The sequence below is a fragment of the Electrona antarctica genome, assembly GCF_951216825.1.
Source record: "Electrona antarctica genome assembly, chromosome: 24".
NCBI classification, from domain to species: Eukaryota; Metazoa; Chordata; class Actinopteri; order Myctophiformes; family Myctophidae; genus Electrona; species Electrona antarctica.
The window spans coordinates 28,780,045-28,793,367 of NC_136803.1; the positions used below are offsets into that span (position 1 = coordinate 28,780,045).

Consider the following 13,323-nt stretch of genomic DNA (forward strand, 5'->3'; position numbering starts at 1 on the left):
ACCATAGCAACATGAGTTAGACTTTAACATATTAGCGCCCCTCACTTCACACGGGTGTGATTTTATATATACACATTTTAAATATATATATATTTTTGAGTGGTGTAAACCACTCCTACAACTGGCTTTTGTGTGCATAAAAAAATGACCATGGTTGCTATGTTCAAAATAATTTCTGACGTAATGAAATCACACCCGGGTGAACTGGATGACCGTAGCAACCGTGGTCATTTTCTCTGTACAAAAAAAGCCAGTTGTGAAATCACATCCGGGTGTGATTTCATTACGTCAGATCAGAGCTGATCAGGCTACATAATACCTTACCTTATTTCATTACGTCAGACATTACGTCAGACCACAGCTGATCATGCTATATAAAACCTTACACCACTCAGTTCACACGGGTGTGATTTTTTTTTTAATGTAGCAAAAGAAGATGGGATTCTTTTTTGATTTTTCCGCATGGTGGCAACCTGGTGGCAACCGTGCAGTTTCCTTCCGGGTGTAACACCACCCACGTGTGTGGTTCTTCTTCCAGGAAGTTCATTTCAGTTCTTCCATCCATTCCTTTTCAACAGCAGCATCGTGGTGGACGGTGGTGCACAGCTCTCTGTCGGAGAGCAAAATAGAATATATTAATTATACTCTAAATAGCCCGTCACAATGCTAGTGCTATTTGAAACCGCTGCTGGATATGCAATATTCAAAGTACGTATTATTATTATTAAGGTTCATTTTGTGTGCTTTAAAAAAACCCCACTGAATACCCAGAGGTAGCTGAACTTTAGCTAATGTGGCTAACGTTAGCTGCCCACGTTGACTTCTACTTTCAACGTTAGTAGTCGTAAAGAAAATGCCAAGAATGCCCATACATTCGTACAGCACTGTTATGATGAAGAAGAGCGATGTATTATGGTGTTATTCACAATATCGAACTAATATGTTCTGCATGGAACTGTTAATGTGAAGGCCGGTCGGCCGGGGCCCCCACGTGTTCATCGAAAAGAGTGTAGACTATTACATTTCGTCTTTGCCACCAGTTGGTGTTGATTATCATTCTTTAATTTCCCTTATGGTCTATTTAGGCAGTACAACTAACTTGCCAAACAAACCTGTCCTACCTGACATGTTATAAAAAAGAGCAGGGAGACCATCTCCAGCCACTAGTATTAACAATGTTAGCCTAAGATTTATCGTCAAAATCGATAAATGGTTAAATACGTCTACGATGTATTTATCGATTCTGACATAGAGTAATGTCGGCAGAATCGATAAATACACCAACGAGTCTAAATCTTAGGATATAACAATGTATTCGTTAAATAAGTTCCAGATTTCTTCCTTTTAACCAGACGTAATATAGTAAGAGTGGCGATACTAGCGTTGACTCCCATTGGAACAATGGTATGCGGAAGTGCTCATTCTATCTCAATGGGATAGTTCCAGCCATAGGAGCAAATGTTTGGAACTATAGCCCACAGGCACCCGCTTTGCGGCGAGGTCAAAGCGTGTCGCTACTCTCCTACTCTACACTCTGCATTTAACCACATGGACCTGGTTAAATTTGGGCATTCTCGAAGTTACACATATATAAACTGAGGAGTTTACTGTGCGTAGCTGATCTACTCTGCATTTTCAGTGATGTATTAACCTGGACTGACAACGTCATATAATCTTTCAGGTCCTGGATGAGTCCAAGCTGCAGGAGGTCGACAATCTATGGAAGGAGTTCCAGACGACCGAAAAGGCCAACAAGATGTGAGATTAACTATGTACTTGGACGCAAACATGTGCCCATTCAGCAGTGATGTAAATAGGTTTTCAATGTAATGAGTCTCGGGATGGTCTTTTAGATGAGTCCCAGGGACATTTGATGAGTCCCACTTCAACGACGTTAGGAGTCATATTTTGCCGTTTTTACAAATTGCAGCATTGAACTCATTTTATATGGTTATAATGTGGTTATATTCATCTAGAAAACAGAAGAAGAAATGATGATTATAACTAAAGCTAGCAAAATAAACTAGAATAAAAAATAGTACAGTAGTGCATCTGCGTTTTGGGATGCAAAATGCACCCTATTTTAATCTCTGACTCAGTGACCATGCATGTTCCTTGGTAAATTGACTAAGCAAATTCATTTCTCTTCTTCAGTGTGAAGTTGAAGCACTTCGAGAAGTTTCAGGACACAACTGAGGCCTTGGCAGGTAACGTATTCCCTACTTCCAAGTGGTGCACTGTCTGTGCACAACTCGTCTTATTTTTGCAGTCGATTCAATGCTGTGGTCTATGATGCATCTCTTTTGTGTCTGATGAAAACATGAAGTCAATAATGCAGTTTCGTCACTACCACTGAGGCCACAGCCATTGGATAATCACCCGTGCGCCACACACTAACGCACTTTTAAAGATGTATTTTCCCCCCAACCCATGTTCTACAGCTGCCACCGCTATGACGGAGGGGAAGATGGGGAAGAGTCTGAAGAAGGTGTTGAAGAAGGTTGTAGCCACGGACGCTCATGAGCAGCTGGCCATAAGCGATGCCAAACTCGGTGGGGTCATCAAAGTAAGTCACTCGGCGTATTCAGTCTTCCATAAATGTACCATGCACAAGCTACTGTATATTGATTGATCATTAAGCTAGGCATGCACCTGGTCAATATTAATAGGCTATGGGTCAGAGGAAAGTCAAATATTAATTTAAATTTCAATCTGATAAAGTGCATGCCTGACTTTGTACAGTACATTATTTTGCCGCCGTGTGATTATTCAAATTTGCTCCACTGTCTGTTTTTTCCAGGACAAGCTCAACCTGAGCTGTGTCCACAATCCTGCAGTGGCAGAGCTGATGAGGGGCATTAGGACCCAGATGGAAGGCCTCATCACAGGGCTGCCTCCTCGAGAGATCAGCGCCATGTCTCTGGGACTCGCTCACAGGTAGAGTGACACATGCATGCATACGGTGGTATATAAACTTAACCATTTAGACCTGACGTCGAAATTAAAAAAAAAAAGTCTTCTAAATCATGACAATTGTCTGAAGAACCTCATGTTTCTATATCGTTGGTGCTCAATATTTCCTGTTGAGGACCCCAAAAATTATATGTAATAGGCCGTCAACCCCTGTCTGAAAATATGTCATTCCAGGGACCCCCCAGCAGCAAAGAATTGAGTTAAAAACGTTTTCTAAATTTTTCAAAATAGCAGATCTACAAGCTCATAGCGTGGCGCCCATAGCATGGCACTCATAGCGTGGCACTCAGTGCCGTGCTATGAGCTTGTAGATCTGCTATTTTTCAATAGCTAAAGTATAACATTACATGTTTAAAACACCAAAAGGGGTTCCCGTCTAAGAATGGGTTAAAAGGGAGTTGCACCCAATAACTAAAGATAGCTTATTTTACATAAACTCTCTTTAAACCGTCTTGCACAAACTTATGAGTTTAGAGTATGTCCTTTAATCTCTCAAATTTAATTGAGTTGAATTGCTTTAAAGCCAAAGGCCTCTCTCACTTCTGCCTATGATTACATCTTGCTGACTGAAACCCCATGTGGAATCCTCTTTCAGCATTCGTCACTACCACTGAGGCAGCAAAATAGCAGCTTAAATTACTGACACTGTGATGCAACCTAAATGCAAAGCAATTAAAAACATGGTAATGAAAGACAAGCATCTTATAAAATGCATCCTTGAAGTCGACAAAGATCAGAAGTTAAAGAGTGTAAACGTGAATTTGCTTTTTCCTTGTCTTCCTCAGTTTATCTCGCTACAAGTTGAAATTCAGCCCAGACAAAGTGGACACTATGATTGTACAAGCCATCTGTAAGTGTTATTTTTATTTTATTATTTTTAATATCTTTAAGGAAAAATGATTTGTTTCCCCCCCTCTGTTGGCATATTATTATATGTATATATATCCCTGCTGTCTGCAGCTCTGTTGGATGATCTGGACAAAGAGCTGAACAACTACATCATGCGCTGCAGAGAGTGGTATGGTTGGCATTTTCCCGAACTGAGCAAGATCATCACAGACAACCTGGCCTACTGCAAAAGTGTCCGCCATATAGGTGAGCAAATGCACAGGTTGGAATCTTGTGTTTTCGTCGACTAATGGCCGTCGGCCGATTCATACTCCTATTTAACCGCTGTAGTGCCGAAATGATTTTGGCTCGTCAGAAACTTTCAGTAGCACCGAAGAGCAGACTTTAGGACGGTACCCGCCCCCCCGAACCTCAAATGACGTCACATTGTAGGCTCTACAGAGCCGAACCGACTTTTATTCGGCTCTAAAATAGGAGTATGAATCGCGCCTAAGACAAACCTTTTGTCGACTACCTTTTTTCACTGACAAACTGAATGGAAACTAACTGAAAACTAAGCTATGACGACTAAGACTAAATATATTGACAATTTCGTCAACAAATAAAAACTAGACTAAAATGTTAGGAAGGGACTAGTGGACAAGTGATCCAGTACAAGTCATTTTACACTTGGTTGCATGGTGAAAATATCCGGTCTACAAGCTTTGTAGATCGGCTATTTTTCAACATTATCAAGGCCCGCCAAAACACATTTTGTTCGACTAAATCAACTAGAATTAGTCGACTAAAATCTTATGACATTTAGTCGACTAAAACTAGACTAACACTAAAACATTCCAAGTGACTAAAATATGACAAACTAAAATCAAAATTCGCTGCCAAAAACAACACTGGATGTCACCACTGACCACACACAAACCCCAGGTTGAGGGTTTACTATAGTCACTTACACGTTCTTGTGGAAGGAGATACTTGGCAGTGAAGTTACCAACCTAAGCCCTATTGTATTCAAAATTAGTCAAGCTCACAATGCATCACAACGTGTAGTGATTTTGTAGATTTTACTATTTTTTTTTAATGCCAATATAATGAGTCCAAAATGGAAAGTGGATAATGATACGGACTTCTTCAAATTTGTAGCATCTCATTGGATAATCGTACCACTGTATTTTGTTAATTTCGAAATAATCTCAACAACCCTTCACCAGTGTTCTACAAGGTGTGTGCATACGTTTTTCTCAAAATAGCGGATATGTGGACAGTTGTACAACATGCTCGCTCTCCTCATAACTAGCTTGTTACTGAACTGTCCCAAAGCAAAACCAGGCTAAATTATCTTGGTGTCAAAACCAGGGTAAAATGATCTTGGTGACAACAATATAACATTTTACTTTGACCATAGATTTCTGTGAGCTTAAAACCTCACTATGTAACTTTGTAATGTCATTTTGTCCAATCTGTATGGTGGGAGTATGTTAATCCATGTATCCAGTGTTATTTTGTTATAGAAATGTCATTGATACCCTAGTGAATAATGTGTATGAACCTGTTGGACAGTCTTAAAGCTGAAAGGAAGACAGGCTAGCGATGTAGGTCGTGGACTTGGAACGTCTGTGAAATGGAAGCCCTTCGGTAGAAGTGCATGTCGTCTCAGAGTGCTGACCTCTGCCACGTCGTGTAAATGATGAATGTATTTCTTGGTCCCCAGGCGTTCGCACCAACGTGGCCACCACCGACCTGTCGGAGATTCTGCCCGAGGACATTGAGGCGGAGGTCAAACTGGCCGCCGAGATCTCCATGGGAACGGAGGTGTCGGACGAGGACATCCTCAACATCAAGCACCTGTGTGACCAGGTAAACCCAGTGCTACCTCCCACCGTAGTTGTGTATCGAGGGATTCATAATGACTGTAGTGATGATGACGACATTTGTCTTCCTCTTGAAATAAATCATGTGGGTCTTTAAGTCACTATCTCATCTGAACAGCCACAGTACCCCCCTACACACAATGACACACACACTGCTTCACAAAGTTACTAATTATAAACTATTCTACTACTGTGAATCCTCCGTCGGTTTACAAGTGAAACATAGTTTAAAGATGAAATCGGGAATGTATTCAAATTAATAAATTGTTAAAGCAATCTAACGAGCACATCTGCAGCTGGCTTTTCTCCCTACTCTTCCATTGAACATCTTCAACGCGGGGTTGGCACTGCCAATAAAGCTATTTGAGGTAGACCAGATACAGTACATCTCCCACAACAAACACGCATATTATGTGATCACTAAACGGTTACACCACAAGCAATGTGTGTGCCCAGGCCCCCCCATCTTCATTGTAGTTAGGTGTTGCAATTACCTCTGTCTGAAGAGGGAGGCAGACAATGTGACTGTACATACATATTGAAAGATTATGGTTTTAAACTTCAATTCTTGCATGGCCACCATTGGAAGCAGCTGTAAAAGCCTTGTGTGTGTGGACTGTGGTGCACCAAAAGTGGCAGGTCTACAAGTTCAGACTGCTTTGCAGCGTGACACAGACGCACAACTAAGTGTACGTCAGACTTGAGGATTGAGGGTTCGCTCACATATCTGTTCTTTCCTTCCAGGTTATCGAGATCACGGAGTACCGCGCTCAGCTGTACGACTACCTGAAGAACCGCATGATGGCCATCGCTCCCAACCTGACAATAATGGTGGGAGAGCTGGTGGGCGCTCGCCTCATCTCTCACGCTGGTAAGAACCGCAGAGAGCTGTGGCACACGAGGGGGGGGAGGGGGGTTAATAATGACTGAGCGGTGATGATACTGACTTGATGTCACTGTCCTGAAAACATCATGAGGGTTTTTGTCACTACCTCATCTGAGCTCTCATTTTGACGTGGCGCGCACACAGTGCTGTGTAGCTAGATATACGAAACACTGTTATGGACGGAAGCCTTTAATATGTTCCCTTCCTGTGTTCCCAAGGTTCCCTGTTGAATCTAGCCAAGCACCCGGCTTCCACGGTGCAGATCCTCGGAGCAGAGAAGGCTTTGTTCAGAGCCCTGAAGACCCGCAAAGACACCCCCAAATACGGTCTCATCTACCATGCCTCGCTGGTTGGCCAGACTACAGCCAAGAATAAGGGCAAGGTGTGTTTCTCGCGTTGTTGCTGTACATGTGGGTGTAAATCACATTAATGCTGCACTTTGTTTAACAAAAATAAGTCTTAAAAAACTTAATATCTTCATTATTTTAATGAAGTACATTTTAGTGTTTGTGTAAAATACCAGTTATGCCCTGTGTCATGGCACCCTTGGACAAAATCTGTACATCTGATATAGTAATTAATCACAGAAGACCTTAGACAAGTATTAACGCAGCACATAAGATTATTTGAAGATGACCAACATTGCTTTTTTGTTAAATTGTTGTGTATCTGTGATAATGGCTGTACAAATAATGAGTTGTTGCTTAACATCGTGCCTTTTTGCAGATTTCCAGAATGCTGGCAGCTAAAGCATCCCTAGCTATCCGCTACGACGCCCTCGGTGAGGACACCAATGCAGAAATGGGAATAGAGAACCGTGCCAAGCTGGAAGTTCGCCTGCGACATCTTGAGGAAAGAGGAGTAAGTACAACTATTAAACTGTAAATCTAACCTGGGATAATAAAGTAGATTCCTTCAGAATTTATTCTCCACCACCTGTATTTTTAGTTGGTACCTTCACCAGTTCTCTCCCGTTAGTAGTGAGGTATCCCGTTTATTCAACTTTTCCAGACAATCTGTGCTTTGTTGGTCTGACCATGTGTTATTTATTTTGCCTCCAGATCAGGAAAATCAGTGGAACGGGAAAAGCGATGGCAAGAGCGGACAAATACCAACACAAGAGGTGAATGAAGCCATGATACAAGTCCACAAAACGCCATGGGAGTTTAATAATGACTGAGCGGTGATGATACTGACGAACTGTCACTGTCCTGAAAACATCATGAGGGTTTTTGTCACTACCTCATCTGAGCTCACATTTAGACACAGAACACAAAGTGTTGTGTAGCTAGATAAATGAAACACTTTAATGGACAGAAGCCTAGTGTAATATGTCCCCTTTCTGTGTTGCGATTGTAACACAGTTGTATATTACTATGCAGACTTTGCTTAACATCTTTATTGTTTTTGAACAGTGAGGTGAAAGTGTATGATCCATCTGGAGACTCGACGCTCCCCTCCACCTCGAGGAAGAGGAAGATTGAGGAGGTGGAAGAGGACACCTCGGCGCCCTCCACGCCAGTGCTGCCCAAAACCAAAAAACCCAAGATAGTAGTAACGGAAGGTATGTTTCAAAATAAAAGATACAAATTTGTATCTGGGATTCTTTATTATATATATTTTTTCTGTTGTGTACGTCAGTGGTATATTTGCTGAGAATCTAAGACAAAATGTTTGACACTGCTTCCTGTGCTGCCATTAGCTTAAAGTGCACAATATTTCAACATGTCTTTTGTCGGATTTCAAACTTAACTGGAAGAAAATAGAAGTCCATATCTATGCATTAAAGTCACTTATATATAATATATTTTACACTTGTGATGTCAAGGCACACCTTGATGTGTATTTTGATGCTACGCTCTCCATCCAGACCTCCCCTGGAAACGGAATTTCTTCTCAGTTTCTGGTTAAAGATAAATGTAATTACTTGACATCATTTATGAGTCTCATGTTTCCTTCATCTTGTCTTTCAGTCGCCGCAGAAGAAGAAGAAGCGGAAGAAACTCCCAAGAAGAAGAAGAAGAAAAAGAAGTCCAAAGAGGCTGAGGAGGAGACGGTGGAGGTGAAGGAGGAGGCAATGGAGGAGGCAGAGACGTCTGTAGCAGAGCAAGTAAGTCTTGTTGCCCCGATTGCCATGTGTCGCATTGAGGGCTGATTAAATACAAGAAAAAGGGGCTGGTCCTTGATGTGCCCTGTATGGCAATTCCAGTGACGGATATTGATTAGAAAGATTAGCTGACCTAATAGTGGAATCCTGCATTCGGTCGGGCAGACTAAAAGCATTTCATTTAACCCATTTAGACTTGAGAAAAGATTCTACAAATGTCTTCTAAATCCTGACCGTTTTCAGAAAAACCTGTGGTTCTGAAACATTTTCATGTCAAGGACCCCCAATATATGTAATTGGCCGCCGACCCCATCTGAAAATATGTTGTTTCAGGGACACCCCAGAAGCAAAGATTTGAGTTCAAAATGTTGGCTCTGAAAGAATATATTTTCAAAGATTTGCACTACATTTTCACGATTTTTCAAAAATATAACAGAAGTATAACATCAAGTACAAGTACAAGTATAACAACAAACACCAAGGGTTTCCTGCCCAAAATGGGTTAACCACCAAATATAGTAAGATTTTAAATGGACCCTTACAGGTCTGTAACTCAGTGTGAAGATGGAACCAATTTGTTTCCATCTCTACGGTTATGGGGACCTTGAAAAACATTTTTGAGAACTACTGGTCTTGGAATTGACGTGACAATGTGGGCCAGTTGTGGAACCAAAGTCCCATCGCACTGGCTGCAAATGCATTTCCCTCCACATGGCATCTACTGGTCTTTGTCAAAAATGCTCACTTGTTTTTTTTTTTCTCTCTTCCCAGTCATCAGAAAAGAAGAAAAAGAAGAAGAAAAAGAAGGCCAAGGAAGAGGAAGAAGATTAATAAGATGACCTGAAGATTCTGTATATTTTCGTTAGTTTTAGTTTTTATCATTGTACACATTTTATTATCTCATAATAACGGCAAGCCATTGTGCCTGTTTTCTGGAGTTTGACAAGAAACTCATTTGTTAAGTCCCTTTTCTTTTACACTGAGAGGTGATTGTAAATCATACTGTATCAGGTTTTTGAGATTTAAACCAAGAGAAAATAATCTGATATAAAGATTTAGTTAAATATGGGACATACTTTAAAAATAAATCTAAAGACACTACACAAATATACTGATTAGTCAACCAGCAGACCCAATGACTCGGCCACGTCACTCACTCATCTTGCTGGCTAGCCTCAGCAACCTTGATGTCTTCAAAGTTGCCACCCTCTGGGGAGACGTTCACAAACATGATCATTTTGACCTTCACGTGACGTCCCAAGCATCCCTGCAGAATGTGCAGCCATCCTGGAGGTATTCTGCTGGCAGTCCTTTTTGACTGACTCCATCCAGGACCGACTGGACGGGCACACCTTCCTGGGACATATGGGGACCAAACACTGTCGGCACTTCCAGTATTTTTGAAATTTCAAATGACCTCAGTAGACCCCAGTGAAGTCATGCTCAAATTGATCCGTGAATGATGTGTGTATATTCTGTCTGTTCTCTCTCCCTGGTCAAAATAATTTCTTCATGTATATTCCAGATGAGAGCTTCTTGAGCTCAATTTATATACTCCTTGAACATCACTGTCGCTTGCTAACTGAACTGATCTTCAAGTGAATGTGTCCCACTGTCTTCCTTTGAATATACTGACTGACAGATATACTGTGTTTCCTTACAGTACAATCATTTCTCTGCTTTAGTATGAATTGTCATTGTGGATTAGAATGAATGACCATGCATTTGTGTGTTGAGTGATGGTGACAATGTTGTGCAACAGTATACGTAAATTGGTTGTTAGTCTTCACCTCATTACATTATTGGTTATTTTTGGTGCGGCTGGCCTTTAAGCTTGTTGGAAACGAACGGCTAGATGGGAGACTGAATTATCTTGAGGCTGATAGTGGTTGTCTGAAGCTTGAACATCAGCTCTTGTGAAATAAACTTGGTTTTGCTACAACATGTGTTTCTTGGTATGATTCATAATTCTTATTATTTCCACATTTTATGTAATGTTTTCATAAGATATTCTCCTGGATCATGCAGGACTTGCCATTTCTCCTGGATTTAATAAACTCCAGATTCACCAGAACACAGGAACTTTCATCTATGTTAAAAGGAGGGTCTGGGCAGTGCATGCAATCATTCATATTGAATAGTTGTATAAAGATGGGTCTTGCATTGCTTCGGTCATCAAATCAATTTCTGTAGGCCTACTTTTTGCATTTCAATGGCTGAAACTACCCATTTTCCAATGCTAGTAGTAAAGCAAGCCTGATAAAAGTATCAAACTCAAAATTCACCACAGGAAACATCTTGATTCTCAGTCTAATGTTGGCAGCCTTGGACAAACCTGCTTTATGTTTGGAGAACATTCTCTTTGGAGGCAGGGAGAGAGACTGTCAAGTATCTCATTTAAATAAGCATGTTTGTCTTCCATTAATCTCAAGAATAGATTATGATTCATGCTATGCATTCAAAGGACAACAGGTTGCCAATGGGTTCCCAGATTGGTCTTCCATTAGCCTGTCTCGCATTCTCCTGTATAGGTTTCCTAGTCTCTAATCGTGTATGTAAAGTATTTCTTGGTATCGTTCCATATTTCTATCTACTGTACATTTGAACATGCCAATTTAATTCAAATGAATAAAATCCACTGCTGGTTGCATGTAACCTAACTGCCAGATGGGGGCGGTATTGATTCAAAAGTTCACAACACAGCCGTGAAACAAATGTGATTTTGAAGCAAGCGCTCAACTGCGACTGGTTGCACGTGCACGAGTCATGATGCAACCAGTTTTATAGAAAGGCAGACAAATATGCATGTACATTTTTTTCTCTCATCTTACCAAGGTGTTTGCTCTATTTTGTTTCTGTGTTGGGGAGGAGGGAGATGGCCTTGGGTGGTGCAGGTCCTCTCCTGTTGTACAGTAGGCCTACTAGTTTCCCACTGTTCATCCCTCTGGCAGTCTGGCTCCATCCTTATCTCCTACTGACTTTACCATAGCGACAGGGGAAAACACAGTGCAGAGTCAGTGAGTGAGTGAGAGTTAAACAAGTCCACACCACAACTATAACAAATACAATATTGAACAATATACTGGACTAGTCTGGATGAGAAAGATATACACAAGGATGGAGCCCAGCAGTCTCCCAGCAGTGCTTGTAATATACACTGTATAGGCTCCAGTAAGGCCTGCCACTAACCCAACATCCGGGGAATCCTTCCCCGGAGTCTCTTTTTGTCCTCCACTTCGCAGTTCCGTGGACCTCTAATATTAACCCCTAACTGACTGCCGAGTGTGACCGTGGACCAGGCCACTTCATGGAGCCCACCAGAAGTGTGACCGTGGACCCGGCCTCACAGTGCACGACCTGGACCAGATGTGGACCAGGCCCCTCCATGGAGCCCACCCTGTCTATCTCTCTTCTATTCTTTCTTCCTATTCCCCTCTACCCCCCCCCCCCCCCCCTTTCCCCCGACACGGTCGAGGCAGATGGCCGCCCACCCTAGAGTCGGGTTCTGCCTGACGTTTCTTCCTAAAGGGGAGTTTTTCGTTACCATTGTCGTAATATTGCTTGCTCTGGGTGGATCTTTGTTGGTTGTAAAGTGTCTTGAGACAACTTGTTGTGATTTGACACTTTAATAAAATTGAATTGAATTGAATTGAATTGATGTAAATCACTGTCTCTGCCTAAGTAGTAGGAAACTGGCAACTGCCACTGAATCAGCTTACTTTGTGTCCTGCAGCAACGGAACTGCTTAGTAAAGTACATTCACTTAACAACAGTAGGTAACTGCGAGGCAGTCTCCTGAAAGTGTGAAGGTCATGTGGATGATGCGGCTATTACGGTTACGAAGACTACATTACAATACCCATATATGGGCAGGGACCGACCCTCGAGACTACATTACAATACCCATATTTATGGGCAGGGACCGACCCTCGAGTCGAGACTACATTACAATACCCATATATGGGCATACCAACACTGACATCATCTGAATATCCATATATGGGCATATCATAATTCTGAAAATATGGTTGATAATATATTAAAATCTTATATCTTATATGTTCACAATGTGATACCATATTCTTCATGACATGAGGAGTAATGGCCATCTTATCTTTTGAAAAAGTTGGCAGGTTGTCTTCATCAGGTGTTTAAATATCGGCGGAATCTATCTACGGCCTAAAAAGAATAAAATAAAAAAGCTACCGGCCTCGAATTGTGATTGGCTGAGACAACATTTCGAATGGAGTGCGTCGGCCGCCATTTTGTTTACGCTCCTCTCTAGCAAATCGCAGAGCCATGTAAGCAAATCGTACGCGTTTGGTGCCCTCTACTGTTGATTTTGAAAAATGCCTCAGCGGCATCAAAGCTGAGCGGACCAATAGGAACGGCGCTCGGCTACTAGCAGCTAGCAGCGGGCCAATAGGAAGGCAGCTAGCAGGCTAGCAGCGGACCAATAGGGAACGGGCCGGCTACTCGAGCATCCTTACGCAGGTGTTCAAACTAACTTGCGTCAGTGCACTTCAGACTTTCTTTGAAATCAGTCGTGCATTTTCAGAGCTCCGCCAGAGAAACCGTTTCAGTTACCGCCTGCTTTCATTGTAGTTTGTCATCCACCGTTGTTATTATTTCACAACTTG

General features: G+C 41.8%; 1 protein-coding gene across 2 annotated transcripts; it reads left to right on the forward strand.

Annotated features, from left to right (window-relative positions):
* Window positions 1-521: 521 nt before the first annotated feature.
* Window positions 522-10,625, forward strand: LOC306917412 (nucleolar protein 58-like). 2 transcript variants are annotated; one of them, XM_079495633.1, is made up of 15 exons: window positions 522-708; window positions 1,682-1,758; window positions 2,155-2,207; window positions 2,442-2,566; window positions 2,801-2,937; window positions 3,759-3,823; window positions 3,934-4,068; window positions 5,531-5,676; window positions 6,435-6,561; window positions 6,795-6,958; window positions 7,303-7,437; window positions 7,638-7,699; window positions 7,992-8,140; window positions 8,550-8,690; window positions 9,462-10,625. In XM_079495633.1, the coding sequence occupies exons 1-15, from the start codon at window positions 664-666 to the stop codon at window positions 9,512-9,514; spliced, it is 1,614 nt and encodes a 537-aa protein (XP_079351759.1). In that variant the 5' UTR covers window positions 522-663; the 3' UTR covers window positions 9,515-10,625. The 2 variants fall into 2 exon arrangements, with proteins under 2 accessions (XP_079351759.1, XP_079351758.1); XM_079495632.1 differs by having other exon boundaries at window positions 523-708; window positions 8,550-8,686; window positions 9,455-10,625.
* Window positions 10,626-13,323: the final 2,698 nt, after the last annotated feature.